This window comes from Embiotoca jacksoni, unplaced genomic scaffold, assembly GCF_022577435.1.
Source record: "Embiotoca jacksoni isolate LCO1_2020_lvr unplaced genomic scaffold, fEmbJac1.0.p SCAF_10, whole genome shotgun sequence".
Classification (NCBI taxonomy): Eukaryota; Metazoa; Chordata; class Actinopteri; family Embiotocidae; genus Embiotoca; species Embiotoca jacksoni.
In genome coordinates this window covers 10,023,993-10,035,324 of record NW_027185230.1, presented here as the reverse complement: position 1 = coordinate 10,035,324, position 11,332 = coordinate 10,023,993, and the positions used below count along the sequence as shown (strand labels likewise).

Below are 11,332 nucleotides of genomic sequence, written 5' to 3'. Positions count from 1 at the left end.
AAAAAATTTCCCCTGGGGGATTAATAAAGTAAATACCTACCTACCTATTTTACTTTCTGAAGATTATAACATACTTATTGTACAACTCACTACTGTCTTTACTACTTGCTACCACTAAGGTTTTAATAAATGATTAATTAAAAGCCTAGTGGCTTAAAAGATTCTGCAAAATCTACAAAAATGATAAGCAAAACATTTACCAAAATGACAGAGAAGACACTGTGTTTTCAAAAAAAGCGTATCTATTTTTTATGAATAGATCAGGGTTGTTTTGTGAAATGATTTGGGGTGACTGTCTCAAAATGCACAGACATGTGTTTGTGGATATTATTGTATTGTTTATACAAATACAATCTCTGGCCAAATCCATCTTACATCATTAACACTGTTGCACTGTTATTTAATTTAACATTATTCTATTTTCCGGCAGCAACTAGAATAATTTAATATTATTCTATTTTATTTATATATAGTGATTTTTTTTTTTTTAAATATTTTTTTATATTTAATATTTTTACAACCTCTATTTTTATTCTGTCATTTTTATCCTGTACCTGTACATGCTGATGTAGCAAAAAAAATGTCCACTTGAGGGATTAATAAAGTACAGTATCTATCTATCTATCGATCTATCTATCTATCTATCTATCTATCTATCTATCTATCTATCTATCTATCTATCTATCTATCTATCTATCTATCTATCTATCTATGTGTATATGTAAAAGTATACTTTAAACACCTTGAAGGCCTCATAAAGTAAATAGCAGACGACATGGGTCTTTCTGCAAGTTCTTCAGTTTTTGGTGGAGCAGCTTCTTCAAATTGACTTCTTAAACATAATATATGTATTAAAAAGGTATAATATATATATAAAACTATTATGATATTTTCTACTGATTATCCTTCACAATTCTTTAATCCGAATAATAAAGACGGTTATTAAACAGTCATTGTCTTAAAATGACACATTTTAAATTATGAACGTGTCATTTTATTATTTTTCGTTGTGCGCGTTCCCGAGACTCACTCCGGTTGGGAGGCGGAGCTCCGCGCTCTGACGTACTCAGACGGAAGGCCCCGCCCCCTCCCCCCCCCCCTCCTCCCCCCCCCCTCTTGGCAGAGGAAGCCGGTGTGTTGTTGACACTTCGACACAGGCGACAATGGCGACCGACGTGAGGCAGGAGCTCGCACAGCTGATGAATTCAACCGGATCTCATAAAGATCTCGCTGCCAAGTATGTGACGCTAACTGTGAAAACGACCTTTATTCGTTCACTGTGAACAAACGCGTCTCACTTTAGGAAATAACGGTCAGCTAACAGTGAGTTAGCTGTGATGGACCCAGCTAAGCTAGCGTTAGCCACCTTAGCTACATTAGCCACACGTCCAGCTAGCAGCTTTTTTTTTTAATTTTTTTTTTATTTTTTTTTTATTTTTATTTTTTTAACGTAAACGGAGTTTAAAAGCGTTTTAAGACTCTTGTTTTGACTGCAACGCCAAGTCCGATAGGCATAAAAGCAGAGGGGCTACCCGACGTTAAACGTTGTACTTTGTTATACTGGCTAACTCGTATTTATACAAACGCTAACTTACTGCTCGTTAGCTGGTTGGTGCTGGGACACAGCATAGCTTTAATAGAGTTTGGACTAGAGGAAGTTAAAATGTACATTTGACACGAAATTTTGCATTTAGAAACGCTAATGTAAAGACCGTGTGTGTACGTGCTTTCAACTAGACCCCGATATTCCGTCTGATCAGCCGCGGTGTGTTTACAATGTGCCCTGATCGATGGATAGACAACCATTCACTCTAATGCGATCACTGTCGTTGGGAGGCATCTCTGGCCCCGCAATGTTTACCAAAAAAAAAAATGGTTGTGTTTACAACAATTTTGGAACCTAATAGTGCATAAAGTTGCTGCTTTTCATGTGAACTGATCCCAGATTAAAATGCATGCAGTAATCACCTTGTAACAACAGGAGCAGTGACACACCGGGTTATACCGCCGTGTGCATCAGCGATGTTACAGTTTAAATAGACTTTCACTTGCGTAATAGACCTGTGGGTGATCCGCTGTGGATGGAGGGTGGAGTGCACAACCAGTATCTTATGTTAGAAGGTGCTGTGGTGAAAACGGGACTGTCCACAGTCTTTGACAACAACACTTTCATTCTAGTGTCAGCGGGACACTTGCAACGGTGTCTGTGAATTAAAAAAGGAATATACGTGAACTTTACGTGCGTGTGCAGCCTTTCAAACCTTCAACAACAAAAAAATCGGTTTCATCGGCCTTTAATGGAAATTTGTGAAGTATCTAACCTGTAAAAATGTTTCGTAGGTACCGACAGATTTTGGAGAAGGCCATTCAGTTTACAGATGCAGAACAACTGGAGTCCTTGAAGGCCTTTGTTGAAGCAAGTAAGTTGCGCCTGCGTGATCTGCACATTCTACATGCTTTGTTTACTCGGATGTCTTACTGCATCATTTAACATTTTTACAGTGGTCAATGAAAACGTGAGTCTCGTCATCTCGAGACAGCTGCTCACTGATTTCTGCACACATCTGCCCAACCTGCCGGACGCCACAGCGAAGGCAGTGTACCACTTCACCTTGGAGAAGATTCAGCCGAGGGTCATCTCTTTTGAAGAACAGGTAAACGCCCTCTCGCCGTCTCTCGTAGCTCTCCATGATGCGCCAGTGCAGCGCATAATGTGATGATGCTCCTCCACCTGTCCTCAGGTAGCCTCGATCAGACAGCACTTAGCAACCATCTATGAGAAGGAGGGAGACTGGAGGAACGCCGCCCAGGTTCTAGTCGGCATTCCCCTAGAAACAGGCCAGAAGTAAGAAATGCAGATTTATAGCTTCATCTTGTGATATGATATAATTCCACATATTTAAATACCTTTTTGTTTCCTCCCTTTCAGGCAATATAATGTTGACTATAAGCTGGACACATACCTGAAAATTGCCAGACTCTACTTAGAGGACGACGACCCGGTTCAGGCCGAGGCCTACATCAACAGAGCTTCACTGCTTCAGAACGAGTCCTCTAACGAGCAGCTGCAGATACACTATAAGGTACAAGATCCCAACACACTCTATCAGTTTGGTGTGCAGCGTCTTTCGTTGTGTTAAGGAGCGTTTTAAAGCCGCCCTCCTTCTCAGGTGTGCTACGCCAGAGTCCTCGACTTCAGGAGGAAGTTCATTGAAGCTGCACAGAGATACAACGAGCTCTCGTACAAGTCAATCGTCCACGAAAGTGAACGTCTGGAGGCGCTGAAACACGCCCTGAACTGCACCATACTGGCCTCTGCAGGTACCACCAGGAACAATCTAAAATGTTAATGAAATAATCTAAACGAAGCAAATGTCCGAGTCTCACTCACCAAAACGTTGCGATCCGTTTTCAGGACAGCAGCGCTCCCGCATGTTGGCCACTCTGTTCAAGGACGAGCGCTGTCAGCAGCTGGCCGCCTACGGTATTCTGGAGAAGATGTACCTGGACCGCATCATCAGAGGGAACCAGCTGCAGGAGTTCGCTGCCATGCTGATGCCTCACCAGAAAGCTACCACAGCAGATGGTAAGTGGGTTTCACTCAGTGCAAGCTGCTCCTGTATTGTCTTGGAGCTCCACCATCTCTAATTCAGCTGCTGATAGAAGTTTGTGATCCACATTGAGATTTTAGGAGATTCATTATTTGTGTCATAATTATGCATTGAATGCTGATGAGAAATGTAGAAAAGGATCCATTATAGACGACATGTTTTTACTCGTTACAAACACAACCCCAACCAATCACGGAAATGTGGGCACAGTTGTGCAAAAACTACAATGATCAAAGCCAAATTTGATAGAGAGAAAATAAAGTGCTTTTTTTTTTGTTAATCAATTGTTTGTTTCTGAACATTTTTGAATAAAAAATGCTCAATTTCTCTGATTTCAGCTTCTTAAACGTGAATATTTTCTGTTTCCTTTATGATAATAACCTGAATATGGTTGTGGACTGTCGGTCAACAAAACAAGATATTTCAGGCTGCGTCTTTTCTTTTGTAAGGACCAAACAGCTCATTAATTAATAGAGAAAATACTGGACAGACAAATCAACAAAGAAAGTAATCATTATGCAGCTCTAGTCCTGCGTGGGACTGGATGTTACTGGGCATTATTACAATTTCAAGAGAAGTACCAAAAGTATGAATCAAAATTTACACACTAACACTGAATAAATCTGTATTTAACCTGAAGTCACAGCTGATTCACTGAGTCAACAGCTAAAATTTAAATCTGGATAATGAAGAAGCTCAGAGAGTAAAAAGGCACAATTATCGTTGAATGAAGAGGAACTTGAACTCATGTAATAATTGTTTTTCTTTTCAGGTTTGTCTGGTCAGAACTAAAGAAGGACTTTCTTAAGTAAAGAAATAGTTGTCTCTCCGTCTGTTCCCGTTTCAGGCTCCAGCATCCTGGACCGAGCGGTGATCGAACACAACCTGCTGTCTGCCAGTAAACTCTACAACAACATCACTTTTGAAGAACTAGGAGCTTTGTTGGAAATCCCCCCAGCGAAGGTGAGACACGGACAGATAGAACATCTTGTATACTGTATAGATATACTGCTGATGATATGTTTTCCATGCTGTACATTGTGATGCTGGTTTCTGTTTGTGTCTTCAGGCTGAGAAGATTGCTTCCCAGATGATCACCGAAGGAAGAATGAACGGCTTCATCGACCAGATAGACAGCATCGTACACTTTGAAAGTGAGTCCTGGGTTTCATGTAGGTTAGAAAATACATTAGACTTTTTTTTTTTTTTTTAAACCAAAGCAAAGCCTTTTCCTCTTTTAAATTAATTATTTTATTTTATTTCATTTCAACACAATAAGTCACATTTCAAAGCTCAAAAAGGTTGAACTTTTAAAGGTCTGAATTCTTCTTTTAGGCTTTTTTTAATTTTAAAATCCATATTTTTGAGGTATGTTTCTAGTTCTTCTTTTTACACAAATAACCAGCATTTTGCTGACAATTTTTTGATAATTAAATTAAATTTAAAAAGTAGAGGAGAATTTCCTTTTTCTTTGAAGTCACAGTTACAGCTTATTTATTATACTGGAAGTCTTGTTGAGCAGCCAAAATGTCTTTGACACAACAAAAATTTTAGATAAGAGCTTTGAGGCAGGATGTCTTTTTAATCCAGTGTTTTACATGGTATATTCTGAGAACCCTGTTTTATACATTATCTAATTGATAATACAATATTTTATTTTCTCATACTGAAGATCTAAATCCACTTAATTTGTTATGAAATAGCATTCCAGTATAATTGAGCTGTTTTTCTAATCAGATGCTTCAGATTTGGTTGAAACAGAAGCAGCGAATGTGCAAAAGGGAAGTTGTAGTTTATGAATTTAGTTCCTTCATTGTACCTGTAATTATTAGTTCAAAAGAGGACTACATGATGCGAAAGTTGTTGATTCCATTTAGTTCAATTTTAGCAAAAACATTTCATGTGGGCCTGTGGCCAAAAGGGGGCAGTCTCTTCCAACTGGAACAACAAGGCTCTTTACGAAGCCTGCAGGCTCTGACGGAGGGTGTTTAACAAGTTGTCCACATGTCCTGAGGTGGTAAATGTGTCCTCTGATCTGCTCTCCTCTCTCCGGCAGCCCGTGAAGCTCTTCCTACTTGGGACAAACAGATCCAGTCCCTGTGTTTCCAAGTCAACAACCTCCTCGAGAAGATCCGTCAGGCGGCTCCGGAGTGGGCGGCGCAGGCCATGGAGACCCAGATGACCCAGTAAAAAAAATAAAAACACTCACCCAGAAAACCACCCCTCAAACTGGTCCCTCAAACCACCCTGAAGTTCCGTCTTCCTGCTCAGAAACACCACCGACTGCAGTCTGAGTACTGGAAGAGCTCCGGGAGAATCCTCTGGTACCGCCGCCACTCGTCTGACGCGTTTCTCTTCTGGCGACGTTTATTACTTTTCTCACTATTTCTGATGTAAATACACAGGAGGACTGTTCATGTACCTTTAGGTGTGAATTCATATTGTTTACATGTTACAAATCTGGATGATTATTCAGGTAGTCGACGTGTAAGAAGGTCAAAAAGAAGCTGCTTCATTCAGTCTTCTGCGTTCCAACACTTTTAACTTCACAACAGCAGCAACGTCTGTCCAGTGGTTCCTGAGTATCTTGTCGGCCTCTCGGTCCACACTCGTGAAATTTCAGAAAAGAAAATTAAATTCAAAGCTGAAAGAAATTGTGTCATTTAAATTTGCATTTCACTCAATTGTTACACAGTTTAAATCTGAATTTATAGGACGGAGTCATTCAAGTGTTTGTTTTTCAGCAGCGATGCACTTGTTTAGCTTCCAGGATGTTCGTCCTGAATGGACGTCTTCGAGCAGGTCAGAGGTCGGCCGGCCGGATTATGCAAACAGAAAACGTACGTGGAAATAGTCCGTGGGTCAAAAGTAGGCTCGGTGACGTACTGAAATACTGTCGTGCTGTTTCATATTGAACAACCCTGACTGTTCAGTTTAATAAAGGAAAATTACAAAGAACATAAATATTTAACTCGGGGGAGTGGGGGGGGACGGACGGACTTGACATTTCATTTAAAATTCCTGAAAACAAACTCTTCAGTTAAAAACTCCTGATGGGAACTGTAAAAAGTACTTTATTTAAAAGAACATATAATCCAAACAGGTCGGGAACATCTGCCTTAAAGGCAAAAGTAATACAATCTATAAAACCGACTGGTTGTTCAAGACGTCAGGTGATGATGGTTGTTGACTCACTCCCAGCAGAATGAACACTCCTCTGCACAGAGCAGTAAAGATGCTCCTTAGTCACATATCACAACAGCTTTCCATCATCGCTGACAGATGTGGAGTCCTAATTACTTTATGGGACTTTTGGCAGAAAGCCATCTGAAAGGCTGTGATTTCCAATTTGCAAAGTGATGCTCACAAACAATTGTAAAGTTTAGTAGTATAAAGATCAACCTTCGTAAAGGTGTAAAATATATGTGCATGAGGAGGTCACGGTATTAATACAACTTGGCAAGGAATTTCAGCACGCTAACGCGCTCACCAGCTACCTATTTCGTTTACTGTGTTGGCTTTAGCGAGTCAGCATTAAACGCGAAATACAGCTAAGGTTTTGCAGCTGTTTGGTCATAAACGAAATTACCGGACAACTTTAATGTTTCTGCTGATGTTTGTTGCCGAGGATAAAATTCTTATTACACTTCATCTTGAAAAATAGTGTGCTGCATATTTCATGGCAATTCATCCAAAAGTTGTCGAACGAGTTATACAAAAAAAAAAAAAAAAAATCAGTCCGGTGGTGGTGTGAGACGAAAAGTTAAATGATCAATAAATCAGATAGATTTATCCTCTGGAAATCATGAATATTTGCACAAAATTTCACAGCTTTCCATCCAGTATTTGGAGGATTAATAAAAGGACACCAAACGGCTGTTTTACAAAACCTGGATTAAATCAGGATTTCAGTTATACCCTGGTTTAATTAAGCCTGGGTTCAGTTTTACAGACGTTACCGTGGAGATGTATTCTGTGCCACTAGCCTCATCTGGAGCAGGCTTTTGGAATGGGAGTCTGTTGGAGCTAGCCTAGTGGCCATCAGCGGTACTGCACGTTAAGTTACTTCCGCATTTGTTTTCGTTTTTGAGACCCGGAGACTACAAAACATTTTTTACATACAATATGCGGAGCATCCTTCAGCACTGACACGGTGCTACTCAGCTAGCTATAAAGAAGTCAGAAGCGTTGTGAAATATAAAGTGTGCAAACACAACTATAATCAGGCGAGTAAAAAAAACAAAACAAAAACACGAGAACACCACACTGTTTCAAATTAAAGAGTTTTTATTAAAAGCATGACAAGCATTTAGCATCCAGATCAGAATACATTTTCCACTTGCACATTGATTTCTTTATTGAATATGAAAAGGGTTTCGAACCGGCTCGTAAACGGCGTAGAGCAGTTGACGTGAACAACGATCCTCACGACTTCTCTGGTGCCATGACGACATCTTAAGAAGGCATAAAGTGAACACGTGACTCTCCACTCGCTTCCGACAGCTCCATAGATGTGAATATGTTTTATTGCCTTTGAGCCTCACCCTGCTCAGAAGATGCCCTGCTCCTTCCGCCGGTCGATGTCTCTCTTCAGCTGGCAGGTGGAGCAGAGCGGGCAGCACCAGGTCCACATGAAGTCCTTACACATCGACCCCTGTGAGACACAGACAGACAGTCTCTCTGAGAGCGTTTCACACAGTTAAGAGTTTACGTTGTGAATTTCTGTGTTTGCAAAATGCAACGACTGCTCGGGATTCTCGTACAGAAGAAAGTTAAACAGTCATGAAACAGGAAGTTAAATCAGTGAATGAGCGTTGTGAAATCTGGAACTCCTTTAAGGCTGTAAATGATTTTTATTTTATACTATATGTCATAAAGGAAGTCTGCAGGCAGTGGAAAGATAATTTGAAGCTTCATGCGTCAATCTAAAAGGTTGTAAGATTATGACCTGAAAAAATTATCCGGTACACAAAACTTCTTTTCCCTTCATATTTTCCCTCAAATATTCAAATAAAACTACTTTCAACTCCGGCACGCAGTGACCAAGCAGTTAAATACATGTACTCCACTACTGAACTTCAGTTACTTGTGCTTTTTACTTAAGCAGGCTCATTTTCTGCCACTTTATTATTCTGCCAAAATACATTTTAAAGGTAAATATTGTACTTTTTTAATCTGGCCCGTTTATCTGACAGCTGCAGTTACTGATAATGCTTCAGATTTTGTTGAATTGTTAATATTTGTCAGTGTTAGTTAAATGTTCTCTTGGTCAGATGTGAGATTAGCTGTTAGAATAAAACTACTGCATGTAAGAAAGCCAACAAAAAGAGTATAAAACCGCTAAAAGGCAAACAGCATACAAAGTAAAACACGCTCTGGATCTCCTCGGCAGTTTTCTGCTAAAACAGATTTATTAACCTTCTAAACTTTTAAATTGGCTTCATTTAAGTAACTTTTTTTTTTTTTTTTTTTTTAGCTCCAGAGACATAAAAATATTCACTATTGCATGTAAAAGCAAAAAAACAGATCAGATTTGTGAATCAAAACTTTGTGTTTTTTTTAATCATCCCCACTGATTTATCTCGTGACTGCACTAACCCACTGAACTGTATACAAAGTACATAAAAGCAGCTCCACTTCAAGCAGCGGGAAAATGTAATTTATACACTGATGTTTTAGAATTAAAAATCGAATGATGCCAAATATAATGATATATCATTCATAGAAGCCGTTTTCTATTAAACTTTTAATATAAAAAAATGAGCGATATTAGGTCGCAAACATTAATGGTTGGAAACCAGACTCATTCAGTCAGAATAAAAACTGACTCATGTACCCTTATGAATGCAATAACCAAAGCTAAAGGCAGAACTGCCAACAACAACAGCACATCAGCAGCGTATCTGCAAGTATTGATAACGTTTTATTGTATTAAAAAGTCTTAAATTGAATTTCTAAAAGTCTTAAATATTGATTCTTATCTGTTGTTTTTCTCTTTTTTTTATCATGTATATTAAAAATAAACACATTTTGTTGTTAAAATCTGTAAATGTTGAGCATATTAGCAAAAACATCAATGACACAATTCATAAATTCTCCAAATCAGTGCAGATTATTTTCCGTTTGATGTGAGATTAGTCCACTAATTGTTGCAACTCGCGGTCTCATTAATTCACTTGTTATTTTGTCAGTAATTATTGTTGTCAATGTGATATAATGACAAATAATTGCAGTTTGTTTCATCCTCACTGGTTTGACTTCAGACTTCGGATGATACAAGAGTCACTCTGGTGTTAAAAAGGCTTTAAAAAAAAAAGTCTGCAGGTTCTGGTTCTGTCCAGTAAACTCACGTTGATGTTGTATTTGGTCCTGTAGACGCTGCGGATGGGCATACCCAGACCACAGAGGCAGCACTCGTTCATGGCGCTGGCGATGGAGCAGCCGAGACACATGTGGCAGCACAGACCGAAGAAGCCTGCAGATCGGGGAAGGACGCGTTTGAAAGGAAAAGTTCACAAGTTTCTTTTAAATCTTAAAATTAGAGCACGTGTGGACAGATTTTTTTTTTTTTTTGACTGGTTGTAGATCCTAGATGCACTTTTAGTGTAAGTGATGCTGATTTTGAGTGTAAATATCCTCAGATTCAGTCACGTTTAGCCAAGTTGCAGCTTTTTGTAGCGCCACATTTATTTTTTTGTTGATCTGCAGTAACAAGAAAAGACTCCTTTTTTTTTTTTTTTTGACTGAAGCTTCCTTCTAATGTCACATAAACTTTCGTCTCCCATCACTCACATTAAAAGTCTATTAAGGATGTTTAAAGGGCCTGTATGAACAGGAACCTGCTTTAATGTTCCTGTAGACACTTGATCCTTGTCTTCAGACAGTTAGGAGTTCTTACAGGTTCCACAGTCGTCGCAGCAATCGAGCACTCCGGTCTGGAACTCGGAGGGCTGGTATTTGCCCGGTTGCCTGGTCACAGCCATGATCACGATCAAAACCGCTCTGTGTGGAATGTAAAGGGTTCGTTCTTATCACTTATCATTGTGACTATTACTATTTTCCACGTAAATTACTCCTTTTTTTTTGTGTGTGTGAAACATCAAACGGGGCCAAAGCGGATAAATCTTACCAGATGTTGGGAGAACGTGAAGGACGGTGAAGCTGAGGAGGAGGAAGAGGAAGGCTCCCAGGAACACAGACTGAGAGCAGCAGGAGGCAGAAGGAGCGTTTATGAGCGATCGGAGCAGGTGACCGTTTTATGGTGCCGAAATATTACAGGCAGATATGTCCCTGAACACACCTTCATCCTGCCCAGGGAGTGGCAGTAAACCTCCAGCACTTCACACACCTGTTGCACTATAGGCAACATTTAAAAACAGGCTTTACTTTACTTTTTTACACTTGATCAAAAATCTGGATAAATTTGAAGTAAAATCAAAGTAGTTTAGTGAATAATTCCACCCTATTAAAAACCCTTCAGTCATATTTACATCTGAAATCGGATTTATTGGGGCATGAAATTCCTCTTAAAAACCCAGAAGTGGCCCATCCTCCTGTGTCAAGAGCATCACCCAGGTGGAAAAAAAATACTTTTTTGTATTTAAAATATACTGACATTTTTAAAAGTACACTGCAAATATACTATCAAAGAATTGTACTTTCTGCAAATATATAAAAAGTACACAAAAGTCACACTTTCCCCTATTTTCAAAATTCAACTT

The 11,332-nt window shown here is 39.3% G+C and overlaps 2 protein-coding genes across 3 annotated transcripts; one reads left to right on the top strand and one right to left on the bottom strand.

The window, feature by feature from the left end:
- The first annotated feature begins 1,122 nt into the window (after positions 1 to 1,122).
- cops4 (COP9 constitutive photomorphogenic homolog subunit 4 (Arabidopsis)) lies at positions 1,123 to 6,265 on the top strand. Of its 2 annotated transcripts, none has more exons than XM_069165334.1 (10): positions 1,123 to 1,237; positions 2,341 to 2,420; positions 2,503 to 2,654; positions 2,742 to 2,845; positions 2,930 to 3,083; positions 3,171 to 3,321; positions 3,416 to 3,586; positions 4,459 to 4,574; positions 4,681 to 4,765; positions 5,668 to 6,265. In XM_069165334.1, exons 1-10 carry the CDS (start codon positions 1,164 to 1,166, stop codon positions 5,799 to 5,801), a joined length of 1,221 nt encoding a protein of 406 aa, XP_069021435.1. In that variant the 5' UTR covers positions 1,123 to 1,163; the 3' UTR covers positions 5,802 to 6,265. The 2 variants fall into 2 exon arrangements, with proteins under 2 accessions (XP_069021435.1, XP_069021426.1); XM_069165325.1 differs by having other exon boundaries at positions 4,432 to 4,574.
- Positions 6,266 to 8,160: 1,895 nt separating this feature from the next.
- LOC138207784 (placenta-specific gene 8 protein-like) lies at positions 8,161 to 10,594 on the bottom strand. Its single transcript, XM_069165292.1, has 3 exons — positions 10,510 to 10,594; positions 9,962 to 10,086; positions 8,161 to 8,265 (listed from the first exon to the last, which is right to left on the bottom strand). The coding sequence occupies exons 1-3, from the start codon at positions 10,592 to 10,594 to the stop codon at positions 8,161 to 8,163; spliced, it is 315 nt and encodes a 104-aa protein (XP_069021393.1).
- Positions 10,595 to 11,332: the final 738 nt, after the last annotated feature.